Below are 17,955 nucleotides of genomic sequence, written 5' to 3' on the forward strand. Positions count from 1 at the left end.
TCGGGAGAATCTTTTACATCTTGTATATTTTGTAAACCTATAATTACAGTATACAACGTGAGAGGACAGATGACATCCGAACAAGTGGTGAGAAAACTCATAACAGCTTTTAAGGCAGAAATTGTTTATTTATAGTGAAATATCAAGTTCTAGGTGAAGTTCTAATGACAGTGCTTCATCCATATTCAGTCAACATTTAACCTTACATTCTTTTACAGTGGCATAGGTTTAACAACATAGGCTCTTCCTTCAGTGAACTGAAACACCACTAAAACCAAATAAAGGCTTCTTTACAGTGGAATTACTGGTGTTCAATGATTTTCTTGATCCAGGGCATGAATGCAGCAATATTGGTGTAGACATTTGATTTTGTGGGGTTGTCACAGTTGTCCTTCTCAATGAAGGAAGCAATGCCGACTGCTTTGTCATCACAGACCAGAGGACCACCAGAGTCCCCCTGCAACAAAACATAAGCAATGTTAACACACTGCTGAACTAAACCTTTATAAAGCTTCTGCTAAAATTCTAAAAACTGATATTTTTCTCCTGACCTGGGATTAGGCTTAGACCTGGACTAAATTGTACTTTCTGTAGTTAATCTCCAATCAGAATGCTGTGTAGTTCAGGACTAGGCTTAATCCTGGTCCAGGAAACTGAAATCTGCTTGGGTTTAATCTTAAGGATAATTTACCTGACAAAATCCACCTTTTTTACCACCTGCACACAGTAAGTTGGTGTCGTTCCATAACGTTTCACAATTTTTATAGACTGTGATGTTCGTCTCCAGAAGTACGTTACTTGTATTTCCCTTGGATTTAATTCTTCCCCAACCAGCTACGCTGCAAGACCCATCTATGTCTTTGCTTAGTTTAGAGATTGAAATCTTTGCAGCATTCTTGATGTTTTTAGTCGACTTTCCTAGCTGTAACAAAGCCAAGAAAATGTGTTAAATATAGTAAACAAAACTGAACTTCATTAATGTGAGAGAATCTGGATGATGGAGCATGGTGGGAGAATGAAAATTGGGCAACATTACATTTGATGAATGTTGTTCTGGGGTCATATTCTTTAAGCATCAGTAAGGTTACTAACAGCACTGGGTGTAACAGCCTCATGATTCTTAATTTAAACCTGCTCTGAGTCCCTGCCACTTTGAGGTGCACACATTTGTGATGTCATCAGTCAATCAATCAAAATGTATTTATATAGCACATTTTTATGATGTTGTCACAAAGCAGCTTTACAGAACTGGTATCAGAACAGATAACAATGTGGATCAGAAAGCCCCATGCAAGGAAGCCAAAGGCAACAGTGGCAAGGAAGGACTCCCTCGAGGCTGGAGGAAGAAACCTTGGGAGGAACCAAGACTCACAAGTGGAACCCATTGTCCTCTGGTCAAACTTCTGATAGTAATCAAAGAATGAGCAGTTGTGGAAGAGTTAAAACAGAACGGAAAAACTCAGCTCACCCCCCAAAGACCCACACAACAGTTTTTTGAGAACACCCCATCAAAAACAAATGCATCAACATGGAAATTACGGCAGCGTATATTAAATGATTCCCCTCTATTCACCACATATGAACATAACATCATTTTTTCTCCTCATCCAGTCCTTAACTTTCCTCAATTCTATTCCAGATCTTTAGGTAAAACCTTTAGGTTTTTATTTTGTTTGTTTCTCTTGTGTAAACTCAATACAGCGTCATATCAGAATATTATGTGCTCTTCCTTGTTTCTATATTCACTGTCCATTGTCTCAGCTTCACTGACCATACAGGAGCACATTCTACATCTACAGTTATAGAGTGTAGTCCACCTGTTGCTGTGCACACATTGTTTGTCGCTCTTCAATGGTCAGGACCCCCACAGAGCAGAGAGTATGATTTGGTGGTGGATCATTCTCAGTGCTGCAGTGACACGGACACAGTGTTATTTCTGGCAGCTGATTATTTAGTTTTAATCTTAGTCTTTAGACTAAAATGTGTATTACGTTTAGTCTTATTTTAATCATTGAATTCTTCTCAGATTTATTCTGGTTTAAGTCAAAGAAAAATACTATTTTTGTGTACTATTAGTCCATTAAATAAACATTTAGTAATGTAGTAAAATAAACCAACATTACCAAAATGGATAGTGAAATATATGAAAATGGTAAATAAAAATGAAAACAGTCTTTAATTATTTTTTTCACTTTTCCTTTTGTCACCTGTTCCCATCACACACCCCACAGTTAGAATACCTCTGCTCTACAGCCTCACCAACCAAAGTGGGCTTGAGTATCCTTTAGAAATAGTGTAGAAGTTAATTTTTATTTAGTGAATGTGTTCGTAAGAGCTTTACTTCTTTATTCTGTTGAAGTGTAATGTAACTAAAGTGCTAGTGTATCTATTTCTAGCAGAAATACCCTCCTATGTTGTAGTGCGTATAGACCAAACAACTCTAACCCCGCAATGAGCGGGGTAGAACACACCTTATATAACCAGCTTTGAAAGTCTTGAATGTCTGAATGCGTCTGTGAGCTCCGTATACCGTTAGAAAGCGCAGATCCTACCGTTTCTAAAAATAGCGCTCTCATCGCGGTGCTGTGAAGCCTCTGGGAGTAATCCATTGTGAAAAAACACCTAAAAACCAAGGTGCTGCTTCAAAATTTGTGTGTCATATTCGTCATGAAATGGTGTAATTATACTCGCTATTATTAAAATTAAAGACGCTGCATTGGAAAATGCAGACGGCATTTTCTTTCAGTTTCGTTTTGACTCAAATGACGTCATCTCACGCTGTCTCTGGGCAGAAAACTGAGTCATCAGCAAAAACATATTCCTATTATTGATTTATAGGTTTTCAAGGGTTTTTTTGGTTTCACATCAAATAATAATGCATTAGATTAACAAATATAAACTAAAAAGCTTAAATAAATCTTCATTGTGTATTTTTATCTTTAATAGATATATGCATAGGGTTCATAGGGTTAACCTTAAACCCTAAGGGCTTGATACTTCAGTTCTTCACACTCATTACAACATACCTTTCATACTCAAAGATGCTACTATTAACTTCAGAATACACTGAAAGGCATGTCCTAATATCAATACCTGTACAATAAAGCTAGGCTGAAAGTAAATAGCATGGTTTACCTTCAAAAGCATGATGTCATTGCTGGGGGCAGGGTAATGGAACTCTGGATGAATGTGGTGCTCCTTTACTGCTATACGCTCAAAGTCATTGGACTTCAGATCATGAGCTCCGATCACTGCTGTCACTTCTGCCTTATCCAGTCCACTACAAGAGGAACCAGGAGACAGTAACTTGTTGAAAAATGGTTTTCTTTACTCAGTTTACTCCCCAGTTTAGTAATTGTCCACCTCTGTCATTACTACTATGTTACACACAATCACACCATGCTGACAAACTGTGAAGACTAGCACATGCTTCTTCTGATACGTGTGAAGCCTGAAACTGCCAGTGACCTAATATCGTGTCAGATTTAACAAGCTAAGTTATCTTTCCTATGTAAAGTTACTATGTTGGAGATAAAAGAATTATTTACAATTGTGATGAGAGTAGTCTCTCAGCTCCACTGAACATACAGGGTTTCCTCCCATGATCCAAAAGCAGACGTTGATAGGTGGATTGGCAACTCAAAAGTGTGTGTGTGTGTGTGTGTGTGTGTGTGTGTCACCCTGTGAAGGACTGGTGTGTTCCTGCCTTGTGCCCAGTGATTCCGTGTAGGCGCTGGACCCACCATGACCCCGAATTGGATGAGCGCTTACAGACAATGAATAAATCTTAATCTTAACCATAATCTTTACATGGGCCACATTTTATGTTTGCCCAAAACTATTCAGTAAAAAAGAGCATACTCTTTCCAGCAGTGTGCAGCCGTCATGACAAAGAGATCAGACACGAGGAAACCCCCACAGACGTGCTTCCCGTTTCCTTGAACAGAAACCATGTAGGATCTGGAGTGGGGCTTTGCCTCTGTGCCATTCACGATACCCACATTCACACTCTCTGAGAGAGAGAGAGAGAGAGAGAGAGAGAGAGAGAGAGAGAGAGAGAGAGAGAGAGAGAGAGATGCAGGATTTCAGTACAGAGACATGCTGGTTATAAATACTTACCGGTATGAATATTTTTCACTCTTCTCAGAAACAACACTGAACCAAATCTCTAATGTGACCAGCCACTGCCATTAAACAATGTACATTTTAAAAGATACACTGCAGCAAACTTGGTACATGAAATCAATGGAAATTAGTCAACGTTTCTTATATCTGTGTTATTGATTACGTTCAGTCGAGCGCTATGATCAGGTAATAATAAGATCTTTAGATTATATACGTTTCTTCTAGACATATCCTTGTTGTAAGTAAATCTATCAAAATATTTGCCAATAATTTTCATTGTGCAAGGGCACTTCAGGTGTGAATATTGTTGCCTCTAAATTCACTTTTAAGCCATTGCTGCACATAATTTGACTTATTTGTGAATTTTTTATATGCCCAAAAAGCGTTTATAGAACTGACTGTTAAGTTTACTAATCAGGTTTAGGTCATGTTCAGAATTAAGAAGTTTATACGCTGATACATGTAAATTAAAAAAACTCATTAATTTTAATTACGTTGTATCATGTTCTAATTATAATAATACATATTCCACATTGTCCTAGTCTTCACAAACACTGGAGCTGTTCACATTTACATTGATTGCATTTGGCAGATTCTTTTATCCATAGCAAGTTACAGTTTAAATCCTGTTGCAAATGTGAGCCAGTGTAGTGCTGGATCTTTGGCAAAGGACCCTCATTGGTGTAGCATTGGGGGGTTACCCAGCCACACAATTAACCTTCCAGAGCACTATACATAGTAAACGGTTCATAGCTGTTTTAGAGAAGACAGCCATCACAACCAAACATTTAGACCCTCAATTTTGACAATTTTCTACTGAGCTACTGGACAACACAGGCTATGTGTATGATTATGTGTGTGTGACACTTACCTGAGTGACCGAGGGGCAGCAGTACAGCCGGCAGTAGGAGCAGATGAACCAGAGCCATGACTCTATGCTTTATGTTCTCCACAGTGAGGGAGAGGATGTTTAATACAAACTGCTCCTTCTTAATTTCCACCAAATTTCCTGTGTGGTTTACTTTCACAGAGATCGTTTCAAAGATTAGAGACTAGAGTTATCAGTTCTGATCATGGGGTGTGAACATAAATTTATTTTGGTTTCTTTTTAAACTCTTGGCCCTATCATTATCTGGCATTACAACTAACAACTGGCCATTGAAACATCCAAATGATTTTGAAGGTGTAATGTAAGGTAAAAAACATTACCTAGCGTTCCTTTAACTGAAGTAAATGTATTGTGAGGAAAACAGTCCCTTAATAAGAACTAATTATTTTTAAGAAAAACACAGTGCATCATGGTGCCATTCACCAATGGTGGCTGGTGAAAATATTGTAGGTAGGGCTGTTTGCACCACATTTTCATTTTCAACCATCCCAAATTAATTTAACATTTAATACTGCAAGACACCAGAGCTGTGAATATTTGTCATTTAAATAGACATTCATCAGCAGATGAATAGGTGTCAAAATTGGAATAAATTGCAGCTCTAAGATAGTGTACAAAGATAGTGGGGCCATTTTTCATCAATGGAAACCTCAAGGCTACTAGATATGTGAAATTGCTACATGATGTTGTGTTTTCCTCTTTATGCACTGAAGCTGGCACATTCCCTGAGTTTTTCCAGCAAGATGGTGCACGACCACAATATAGAACGTTTCACTTAATGTGATTCACTTTGGAGACTAACAATAGCCAAACTTCTATATGAAGGCAATCCACCACACTTCCCTTAACATTTCACACTTAGATGCTGTATTGGTCCCAGTATGAATGGATGAAATAGGACAAAAGCCTAACCTACAATGACTTTCAATGATATTATTCCCATGTATTCAGAATTAATTAACACTTGATTCCCATACAAACGATTCTGTATAATGTGAATTTCATTTTTAGGGTGAGAAAATAGCTGACAGATTTAGATTATTGGGTGATCTATGCTATTAATGATAGTCATGTTCAGGCCTAAATTGTGTATGGTAGTAACCATTAGCACTGTGTGATTTTGCTGTATAATATATTGTTGGTGACCCCTAAAGTTTGTTGTTCTGTATGGAACACATTGGCTGGTGTAATGGATTTATCATTAATGTACGGCAGACATTATAGTAAACAAGCAAGACTCTGTAAGGATTGTAAGACTTCAGTTTATTGAAGCACATACCTGCGCTGTACTGGTTTCCCATTAGGACGTGAAGAAAACTTTTACCCCAATAATTGTCATTGTATAAATCACACCCTGATTCTGATCAAGGGGCTACTTGTAAAGTTATTAGCGTAGTATTAATACATAACATGCTGTGTTTCTGTGGCACATTCATTATCTGAAACTGCTTATCCAGTTCAGAGTCACGGTGGGTCCAGAGCCTACCCAGAATTACTGGGCGCAGGGTGGGAACACACCCTATAAGGGGCTGTAGCATATTAACGTTCATATATTTTGATTACAGTTCATTGTTTATTATGTATTTTATTTACTTATATATGCATATATTCATATATTTTTTCCTTTTTGAATTCCTAATATATATTAATAATTATAATTATGATATTAGATGGCATGGTGGTGCAGCAGGTAGAGTCACAATCACACAGCTCCAGGGACCTGGAGGTTGTGTGTTCGAGTCCCGCTCCGGGTGACTGTCTGTGAGGAGTTGGTGTGTTCTCCCCGTGTCCGCGTGGGTTTCCTCCGTGGGCTCCGGTTTCCTCCCACAGTCCAAAAACACATGTTGGTAGGTGGATTGGCGACTCCAAAGTGTCCGTAAGTGTGTGTGTGTGAGTGAATGTGTGTGTGTCTGTGTTGCCCTGTGAAGGACTGGCGCCCCCTCCAGGGTGTATTGTGCGCCCAATGATTCCAGGTAGGCTCTGGACCCACCGTGACCCTGAACTGGATAAGCGGTTACAGATGAATGAATGAATGAATGAATTATGATATTATTATTTTAGGCTTCATCGTGGGTATTGTCAAAGACAACGATATTGTCTAAGAACAGAATAACACATGAAATATGCAGGCATTCGTTTATATAAATGCACTCCTGATGGTGTAGCTCCATTCATGGGTTTAATCTTTGATATCATTATGCACAAAACTCCACTCGAGTGCTAATAGCATCATTTTTGGAGAATCTTTTACATTCTGTATATTTTATAAACCTATAATTACAGTATGCAATGTGAGAAGACAGATGACATCCGAACAAGTGGTGAGAAAACTCATAGCAGTTTTTAAGGCAGAAATGGTTTATTTATAGTGAAATAACAAGTTCTAGGTGAAGTTCTAATGACAGTGCTTCATCCATATTCAGTCAACATTTAACCTTACATTCTTTTACAATGGCATAGGTTTAATAACATAGGCTCTTCCTTCAGTGAACTAAAACACCACTAAAACCAAATGAAGGCCTCTTTACAATGGAATTACTGGCGTTCAATGATTTTCTCAATCCAGGGCATGAATGCAGAAATATTGGTGTAGACATTTGGTTTTGTGGGGTTGTCACAGTTGTCCTTCTCGGTGAAGGAAGCAATGCCGACTGCTTTGTTATCACACACCAGAGGACCACCAGAGTCTCCCTGCAACAAAACATAAGCAACGTTAACACACTGCTGAACTAAACCTTTATAAAGCTTCTGCTATTTTTATTTTATTTTTTTTTCATACCAGGGATTAAGCTTAGATCTTGACTAAATTGTACTTTCTGTAGTTAATCTCCAATCAGAATGCTGGGTAGTTCACGACGTTTAATCCTGGTCCAGGAAACTGAAATCTGCTTGGGTTTAATCTTAAGGATAATTTACCTGACAAAATCCACCTTTATCACGACCTGCACACAGTAAGTTGGTGTCGTTCCAGTACGTTTCACAATTTTCATAGACAGTGATGTTCGTCTCCAGAAGTATGTTACTTGCATTTCCCTTGGTTTTAATTCTTCCCCAACCAGCTACGCTGCAAGACCCATCTATGCCTTCGCTTAGGTTAGAGATGGAAATCTTTGCAGCATTCTTGCTGTTTTCAGTCGACTTTCCTAGCTGTAACAAAGGCAAGAAAATTAGTTAAATGTGGTAAACAAAACTGAACTTCATTAATGTGAGAGAATCTGGATGATGGAGCATGGTGGGAGAATGAAAATTGGGTAACATTACATTTGATGAATGTTGTTCTGGGGTCGTATTCTTTAAGCATCAGTAAGGTTACTAACAGCACTGGGTGTAACAGCCTCATGACCCTTACTTTAAACCTGCTCTGAGTCCCTGCCACTTTGAGGTGCACACATTTGTGATGTCATCAGTCAATGAATCAAAATGTATTTATATAGCACATTTTTTAAGTGATGTTGTCACAAAGCAGCTTTACAGAACTGGAATCAGAACAGATAACAATGTGGATCAGAAAGCCCCATGCGAGCAAGCCAAAGGCAACAGTGGCAAGGAAGGACTTCCTCGAGGCTGGAGGAACCAAGACTCACAAGTGGAACCCATCGTCCTCTGGTCAAACTTCTGATAGAACTCAAAGAGTGAGCAGTTGTAGAAGAGTTAAAACAGAACAGGGAAAGACTCAGCTCACCCCCCAAAAACCCACCCGACAGTTTTTTGAGAACACCCCATCGAAAACAAAAGCATCAACATGGAAATTACGGCAGCGTATATTAAATGCTTCTCCTCTATTCACCACATATGAACATAACATCATTTTTTTCTCCTCATCCAGTCCATAACTTTCCTCAATTCTATTCCAGTTATTTATGTAAAACCTTTAGGTTTTTATTTTGTTTGTTTCTCTCGTGTAAACTCAATACAGCGTCATATCAGAATATTATGTGCTCTTCCTTATTTCTATATTCACTGTCCATTGTCTCAGCTTCACTGACCATACAGGAGCAGTTTCTACTTCTACAATTACAGAGTGTAGTCCATCAGTTGCTGTGCACACATTGTTTGTCGCTCTTCACACTGTTCTTCAATGGTCAGGACCCCCACAGAGCAGAGAGTATGATTTGGGGGTGGATCATTCTCAGTGCTGCATTACTGTTGTACTGCTGTATTAAGTTTAGTCTTATTTTAATCATTAAATTCTTCTCAGATTTAGTCTGGTTTAAGTCTAAGAAAAATACCATTGTTTGTACTTTTAGTCCATTAAATAAACATTTATTAATGTAGTAAAATAAACCAACATTACCAAAATGGATAGTGAAATATATGAAAATGCTAAATAAAGATGCAAACAGTTGTGGAAGAGTTAAAACAGAACAGGGAAAGACTCAGCTCACCCACCAAAGACCCACACAACAGTTTTTTGAGAACACCCCATCGAAAACAAATGCATCAACATGGAAATTATGGCAGCGTATATTAAATGCTTCTCCTCTATTCACCACATATGAACATAACATAATTTTTTTCTCCTCATCCAGTCCTTAACTTTCCTCAATTCTATTCCAGTTCTTTAGGTAAAACCTTTAGATTTTTATTTTATTAGGTCAGTTTGCCCAAAACTATTCAGTAATAAACATAGCATACTCTTTCCAGCAGTGTGCAGCCGTCATAACAAAGAGATCAGAAACGAGAAAACCCCCACAGACGTGCTTCCCGTTTCCTTGAACAAAAACCATGTAGGGTCTGGAGTGGGACTTTGCCTCTGTGCCATTCACGATGCCCACATTCACACTGGCAGAGAGAGAGAGAGAGAGAGAGAGAGAGAGAGAGAGAGAGAGAGAGAGAGAGAGAGAGAGAAGCAGGATTTCAGTACTGAGACATGCTGGTTATAAGTACTTACTGGTATGTATATTTTTCCCTCTTCTCAGAAACAACACTGAACCAAAGCTCTAATATCACCAGCCACTGCCATTAAACAATGTACATTTTAAAAAATACACTGCAGCAAACTTGGTAAATGAAATCAATGGAACCTAGTCAGTGTTTTTATATCTGTGTTATTGATTATATTCAGTCGACAGCTATGATCATGTAATAATAAGCTCTTAAGATGAATTACTTTTCTTCTAGAAATATACTTATTGTTAGTTAATCTATCAAAATATTGCCTAATAATTCAAGTTATGTAACAGCATGATTGTGGGAGTAGGACCACACCCCATCTTTTACCCTCAACCCTATATACATTGCCTCCACCCGGTCTCTGTCCCTTGTTTTTGTATTAATCTATCCAAGTCACTCTGAACTCCTGTCCATTTCAGCCTTTACGGGTGTCTTATGTACTAGCAAATTTGGCTCATTTTGCTTGAAATAATCAATGTTTTGCACCCTTTGCAAATCAAAGTGTTGACTGTTTTCATTAAAGGACCATTTCAAAATGTAAAACATGTTTTTATTGCTATTGTACAGTACTGCAAAATTATTTGACCTGTCCATCGCAATGATCACACACACACACTAGTGATTAAGTGCTATGAACACACACAACACACACACACACACACACACAGAGGCAGCCACATTGGTCCCCAGGGAGCAGTTAAGGTTAGGTGCTTTGTGCAAGGGCATTTTAGCCATGAATGATGAGGGAGGAGAAATTGCTGTTGCATAATTCCACATCTTTAACCTTTAAGTCATTGCTGCACATAATTTGACATATTTGTGAGTTTTTAAAATGTCCAAAAAGCATTTATTAAACTCACTGTCCTATTTTACTAATCAGTTTTAGGAGATATTCAGAATTAAGGGCTATATATGTTGATATTAACTAAACAAAATTTAACTAAATATTTTGATAAACAGTGATCTGCTAACATTGATTTTGTATCCTGTTCTAACTACATAATACAGATTCTACATTGTCCCAGTCTTCAATGTAGTGTTGGAGTCTTATTGGTGTAGTATTGCGGGGTTACCCAGCCACACAATTAACCTACCAGAGCATTATAAATAGTATAGGGTTCATAGCTGTTTTAGAGAAGACAGCCGTCACAACCAAAGATAGACCCTCAACCCTTGGAACTGAAAGCTGACAATCCACTGAGCTACTGGACAACACAGGCTGTGTGTGTGTGCGATTATGTGTGTGTGTGACACTTATCTGAGTGACCGAGGGGCAGCAGTACAGCCAGCAGTAGGAGCAGATGAACCAGAGCCATGACTCTATGCTTTATGTTCTCCACAGTGAGGGAGAAGATGTTTAATACAAACTGCTCTTTCTTAAAAAAATAAATAATAATTTCCAACAACTTTCCTGTGTGGTTTACTTTCACAGAGACCGTGTAAAGATTAGTGACAGAGTTATCGGTGCTCAGCATGGGGTGTGAGCATGAAGTTCTTTTGGTTTCTTTTTAAACTCATGGCCCTATCATTATCTGGCATTACTACTAACAACTGGACATTGAAACATCAAAATGATTTTGAAGGTGTAATTTAAGGTAAAAATTATTACCTAGCGTTCCTTTAACTGAAGTAAATGTATTGTGAGGAAAACAGTCCCTTATTAAGAACTAATTATTTTTACAAAAACCACAGTGTATCATGATGCCATTCACCAGTGATGGCTGGTGAAAATATTGTAGGTAGGGCTGTTTGCACCACATTTTCATTTTCAACGACCATCCCAAAGCAATTTAACATTTAATACTGCAAGACACCAGAGCTGTGAATATTTGTCATTTTAATAGACATTCATCAGCAGATGAATACATGTCAAAATTGAAATAAATTGCAGCTCTAATGTGCTTAAGGTAAATTACATTATATGGATCATTACATTACAGACTACATGCAGATGTATTACCAAAAACAGTAATAATGCAACATTAGACATTTCTATATTGCTGGATCATATTGTATCTATAAAGAAATAAAGAAATTATATTAAATATATTAAATTAAATTGAATTAAATATAAAGAAATGTGCTCTCTCTTTCTCTCTGTCACTCTCTCTTTGTGTGTGTCTGGATTGAACACTTTGACCTGTGGTTTCTTTACAAATAATCAACAGAATTCACCATTATCTGACACTGCTTAGGGCGATAGATGAAGCAAGACTGAGGGTTTTTTTTTTTTAAGTTCCAGGGTGCCCTCTATTGACCAGACAGCTGTTACAATAACTGTGGAAGGGACTCCATAGATTCCTAAATGTTTGTTAGAAATAGAATCTTTCCAATAATTGGGGATAGGCCAGGTTTTCTGGGATTATAAGCATACATTGCCCCTTTAATTTCTGTCAACTATATAGTTGACAGCTCTATATGTGGTTTGGTAACCAACCAGCAGCTGGTTGAGAAAAATAACACAGGAAGTTCATTAGAGCCACAAATGTCTGAGAGCTTGAAATGTCTGTGAGAAACGACAAAATGTAAAGAGTCTGTTTTGAATGTGGCATTTCTTTAAATTATATTTCAATAATAAATGGTCATTTAGTACTTGAGAAAAGGTTGTTAATCACATGGTGTGAGTCACATTTATTAATTCACAGTAGAGCATAGAGATCATACTCTGGACCACTCTTTTTTTATTTATTCCCAGTGGAAACAGCCATGAATCAAAAGGAAACACACAAGAAGTACATTTCCAAAAAAAAAAAAAAAACTAATAAAAAAAACTGCTAGTATTCTCAGAACAATAGACTGATGGCACCAGAGCAAAGATTTTAACATCACTGAATATGTTTTGAATTTATAGCTTGATGCATTCTGATTTAGTGCTGTTTGAGGGCTCAAAGGTCTTGCTCATTTCAGAGTGTTTTGCCCGACACAGACTGATATTTCTCCAGATTTCCTGAATTTATTTATGAAATTATTGCACTGAGAAATATTATTTTTGAACTGACAATTTTCTCTTGAAATTTAGTTGTAATTTCAATTCATTTTCAATTTTCACTCTTAATTTGCCCCCAACTCTCCCAACTGCTTGAGTGAAAATATATTTACAAAATACAAAATTGGGTCAGTAAAAAAAAATTAAGAGAATGTAAATAAAACATTTAAGAGAATGAACAATCACTAAGTATTTTTTTGCTTTAATACATTTTGTGAAGATTTCGGGACATGGGATTGTTTATGTTTAATACTCAGTTCAATATTTAGTAAAGGCTTCAAATGTTGTTTTTGTTTTCCTTGGATAACTTGTATGTAATGACTGTAGTGACTAGAAAAAGAATAAAAGATGTGTGGTCTTTCACTCACCAACTAGCCAAAGCTTGGTTACCTTAGGCTCATGTGCAGCTTAGCACCTGATTTCATTAATACTTTTCTATGGATGTTATACTAAATGAGCATCTCTATCAAGAATGGGTGCTCCTTGAAGTAGCTGTTTTCAATCATTAAAATTACAATATTTTGGACACAGTATCTTCAAATGCCTAGAGATGAAAATGACTACACTGGTATCTTCATATGCATTTAAAAGCCTGGCAATATAAATCAGAAATGGTATATGGAATCAGATAATAAACTGATGAAATACTTCAGAATTAAACTGATAACCACATATATTAGATTGTGGCTGATACCCGTCTAGCCTTTCACATCTCTAGCAAAAACTGAAAAGGAGAAAAACTATAAGACGATTAGAAATGAGGGAGTGTTCTTCATGTGGCATTCTGACTCATGTGTGTGAGTTCACCCTTGTGATACATATCAGTGTTGTTTTCTCAGAAATGACACAGGTTCCATGTTTAATGTTATAGCTATAACTTCATGTTTTGCTCAGTTTACTGATCCACATTAAAAATGGATTAGTATTAGCTTCAGATGTTTTGTAAACAGCTGTAATTTCACAGATTTTTACCATTGCAATAGCTCACTGTAGGAGGAAACTAGAGGGCCTGGAGGAACCCCACACAGATACAGGGTGAAAACACCAAAATTCTCACAGACCCGAGGCAGGGATCTAACACACAATCTAAGACCTCTGGAGCAGTGTGAGAGAGACACCCTGTTATGTCACCTTGTCGCCCTTCCTGTCCCCTGCCCGTGTCGCCCTTTGCATGTGCTGAAGAATAAAGTGAGTTATGGTTAGCTGCAGTGTGAAGTGAGTCATTACGTAGATTAAAGCACACATAGAACACCACAACCAGGCTTTGTATAATATTTCATCACCTTTAGAACAGTGGCACATCAGACTTATATTTCAAGTCTTTTCTTAGATCAGAGTCTCTATCCCCTATGTAAATACCAGGAGCTAACTAGTGGCAGAATGCTCTGAGCTTCCTGACTAACTGTGTGGGTACACATCCGTATACTGTTCCTCTAAATGGCACCACAAAGCTGCTATATGATTATTTGCCCAAGAGTAGCTGGATGATCCATTTGATTAAAACTTCCTGGAATGACATTTATGTTTACTCCAGCATGTGAGAAAGTAAGTCCTCACTTCAAAACACAAGATAATTGAAAAAACTGGAAACAGTTTGGGGTGGACGGAGGAAGAGAATGAAAGGTAGATTGACAGTGCTTTTTGTTACTGATATTATAGATTTTATACCATATTTATTTCACATATTTATGCAGAAAAACAAATACAGTTCATCTATAGTTTACATATAAAATTGCAAACAATATCCAAATATACAACACAAATCCCCACAGAAAAAAATATCATCACTAAATAAAATGTACTGCTTTTATGTGCAAAATGGCCAACCAACCGACAACGGGAACAGTCTTTTCATCCGTTGCCTGCTCTTATGATTAAATGTCTCCTACGTGAAGTATGGGTAGGTGGGCCTGGCTGTGTGAAGGTGGCATTGACAATCACAGAAGAGGGAGGGAAAAGAGATGATGTGTCTAAAAAAGGGAGAAAAACAACACATGGCATGAAAAGGAAGAAACAAAAGACAAAAAATGATTATTAAGGAGCATCATACTGAGGCAGCGTGACTCACAGCTACGATTCCTTTGTAATGCCAACACCACCTGTTTGATTCAGCTATGATCAAAAGCAGAGGTAACTACACTTTCTACTTCTTCTTCTATAAACTACACAACAGCCAAAGCTAATCTAATATCACCTGATTTCAAAATCAAGGAAGACAACATAGAAAAAGTATACATGGATGTATTCTTACTCCTTAAATGCCTCACAACACCAGGGACAACAAGGGTGTACCTATAGACTATATTCTATAGCCTGAACAGAAGAACAATGTGTAAGTAATCTAATGATATACATATGTACAAATACCAACACCAACACACCCACACCCAGGAAGGTGCATTTCCTAAGGCAGTATATCACAGTGACTACATAGAGCTCAAATAGTGATGCTGCCCTCTAGAGGTGTTTCAAGCCTTGTTTTTTGACTGTTAATGGTCTCAAGCATTAGAAATATTGTCCAAACTGCGGGAGCCATGATGACCATTATGCTTATAGACTAATCATCATACATGCCCAAAAATCCACCCATCCACAATCAAACTAATAATTCAGATGTCTTTGAGATATCTGATCACATTTGTAAGGCCACTGCAGTCACTATAGTGAGAAGACAGTCTGGAATGCATACTGAACTAAGAAAAGAAAAGTTGCATGTATATTATGTGACTGTTGCAAATTTTGTGATTGTCGCACAATCAAACATTCTCAGGTCAGCGTAAGCTTTTTTTGTCCATTTATTTTAGTGTAATCATAATGCTTTTGTATTTTAGCTTTGCAATAAGCTAATAATACTCTCATTTAATTTCTTCCATGAAAATGAACATTTATAAGAAAATAAATGCTTCATAAAATGAGTAAAACATCTTCTGGTAGCCCTAGGAAGTTCACTGATTATGAATATGGGTGATAGTCTGAGCAAAGTGTTTCATCAGTTGTTAGATGTGGAAAAATCAAGCATCACAAAGCTTGGGTTTTTTAAAGTAAGACTCAATGTAAAACTGGTAAAAGATGCATATTAGTTTCTTTTAAATGCTTAAAATAAACATATGGAATGTGTTTGCATATAAAACCTGGATCGTTTCAACATTTATACTAATTAGACTGGTAAAATTAATGACACAACAACAATATAGATTTTCAGATTTCATAGAGTGCAAAACCTTATATAGCCCTAATGAATTTGCTGTTTGCTTATACGAGTTCAGAATAAACACAAAATAAAGAGTATCTGTCCTTGCTCGAAATATGGTTTCTGAATTTTTAACATTTAAAATACTGTGTAAGGTCCCCTTTTTGGTGTTATTTTGGTGCAAAAAATGAAGGCTCATTTATACTCTCTTTACATATGTAAATGAATATGTCCATTTCAAACATTGTAACCATCACTGCCACATACTTCTATGCATCCTTTATGATGGCATGGATGTTAAACACTACATCCACTGGAGCAGTTCAGGGTGAAATGTTTTTCATGACAATAACAAAGATGGCAATGTTGGAGGAGATGCTTATAATGTAACGTTACATAATACTAAAAAAAAAAGGAGAAAGAGTCAGCGTTGTAAGAGGCAGTGGTCTGTGAAGCCATTAAATACTTCTCAAAATTACCGTATACATCCGTAATCATCCAGAGGATGTGCAAACCTACAGGTGAACTGAACACAGAGTTCTGACTGAAGGCTTCATGCGCATCTGTATACGTATTAAACTTTGAGCATAAATGAGCATTTATTGTGATAATGAATTTTATAAATAGGACCCAACACTAATGTATTAAGTAATTATATGGATGTTGTTCGTGTCTGTCGCACAGGTGAAGTGAGAGTAGACGCTCTTACTCTTCTTGTCCTGGTTTAGGGCCTGATGCTTATACATGACACAAATGTACTTCATAGCAGCTTCAGCATCTCGTGGCTTACCTGCAGCCAGCACCCAATAGAGAAGAGGAATGGTAAATGCAATGAAAAATGAGTGTAAATATAGACGTTAAACTAATTAACATTGAGAAAAGTATCCAGTTCCGAAACTGATCTGAAGTACAGCAGAATCATTCTGAGAGGAAACATTATGAGATTTTATCAGGAAAACTTAAAATACAATAAATATGACATATTATTGCAGAATTCGAAAGAGAGCGATATTGCTGTGTTTTGTTTGTTGACGTTTATTGCCTCATTAGTACAATTCAAATGAGAAATTGACATCAATAGACATCAGCAACAGGAACATCACAAATACTATCATACATGCAGTCATTGTGCCTGAGAGTGAAACTTCAACCTAGTTCCAGCAGCAACATATACGTCTTGCCTGCATCCTGATGCAAAAAGGGGTGCATTTTATAGTTGCCATGGGTAACAGACAGAAAGGAGAAAGTGGAGATTTGGAGATATAGAGGTATGCAATAACCGTTTCACAGACACAACTGATGAAGGAAAAAATCATGGTCAGGGTTTCCAGTATCAGCTTAATGAGGATGGATGTTTCCTTTTTCTTTTATTTTTTGCACTCTCCCATAAGGTGCTTGATTTAAGCAGCAGATTCATCTTACCTGCATATTTGGGGAAGTACACCTGCAGGTCTGATGTTTTTCTCAGCTAGGATGTCCATTTTGTTCAGAAAGAGGATGATAGAGGCATTGGCAAACCACACTGAGTGAATGGTGGTGTAAAACAGTGTTAGACTCTCCTCCATACGGTTCTACAACATAAGGAGAGAGAAGATGAGTGTGGGTTATTCCTTTTCCAAGAGAATAAGGATCAAACTAAGGTACTTTTTTAATAACACACAGGAAGGGTGTGGGGGACATATCAAAACACAAGTATTTCAAATCTTGGTTGAGACAGAGTTGAGGTCAAGGCGTGTCTGATGCCTGAACTTTGCACTTTTTTGGACTGCAGGCACAAGGCTGGCTACACGAGAAAATAATCCACCAATTAGCACTATGCAGACATCATGTCTAAATCACTTACTGGCATAAACTAATGTATGTTCACAAGTT

General features: G+C 37.4%; 2 protein-coding genes and 1 long non-coding RNA gene across 3 annotated transcripts in view; all 3 read right to left on the reverse strand.

Annotated features, from left to right (window-relative positions):
* Nucleotides 1–17,955, reverse strand: part of LOC136671575 (guanine nucleotide-binding protein G(q) subunit alpha-like) — a 141,133-nt gene that overhangs the window by 112,558 nt on the left and 10,620 nt on the right. The window lies entirely within an intron of this gene.
* Nucleotides 93–5,063, reverse strand: LOC136671576 (granzyme C-like). Its single transcript, XM_066647310.1, has 5 exons — nt 4,997–5,063; nt 3,862–4,012; nt 3,136–3,280; nt 692–922; nt 93–457 (listed from the first exon to the last, which is right to left on the reverse strand). Exons 1-5 carry the CDS (start codon nt 5,052–5,054, stop codon nt 302–304), a joined length of 741 nt encoding a protein of 246 aa, XP_066503407.1. The 5' UTR covers nt 5,055–5,063; the 3' UTR covers nt 93–301.
* LOC136671582 (uncharacterized) lies at nt 7,389–10,220 on the reverse strand. The gene is made up of 3 exons (XR_010795729.1): nt 9,650–10,220; nt 7,931–8,161; nt 7,389–7,705 (listed from the first exon to the last, which is right to left on the reverse strand). It is a non-coding gene; the product is annotated as an uncharacterized lncRNA (long non-coding RNA).

Source organism: Hoplias malabaricus, chromosome 16 (assembly GCF_029633855.1).
Source record: "Hoplias malabaricus isolate fHopMal1 chromosome 16, fHopMal1.hap1, whole genome shotgun sequence".
Lineage (NCBI taxonomy): Eukaryota > Metazoa > Chordata > Actinopteri > Characiformes > Erythrinidae > Hoplias > Hoplias malabaricus.

Excerpts from the sequence above, each read along its gene's own strand:
- LOC136671576 (XM_066647310.1), bottom strand. The coding sequence starts at position 5,054 with ATGGCTCTGGTTCATCTGCTCCTACTGCCGGCTGTACTGCTGCCCCTC. Across the intron at positions 923-3,135 it reads ATGACATCATGCTTTTGAAG|CTAGGAAAGTCGACTAAAAA; the intron begins GTAAACCATGCT and ends GCTTTGTTACAG. Across the intron at positions 458-691 it reads AAAAAGGTGGATTTTGTCAG|GGGGACTCTGGTGGTCCTCT; the intron begins GTAAATTATCCT and ends GTTTTGTTGCAG.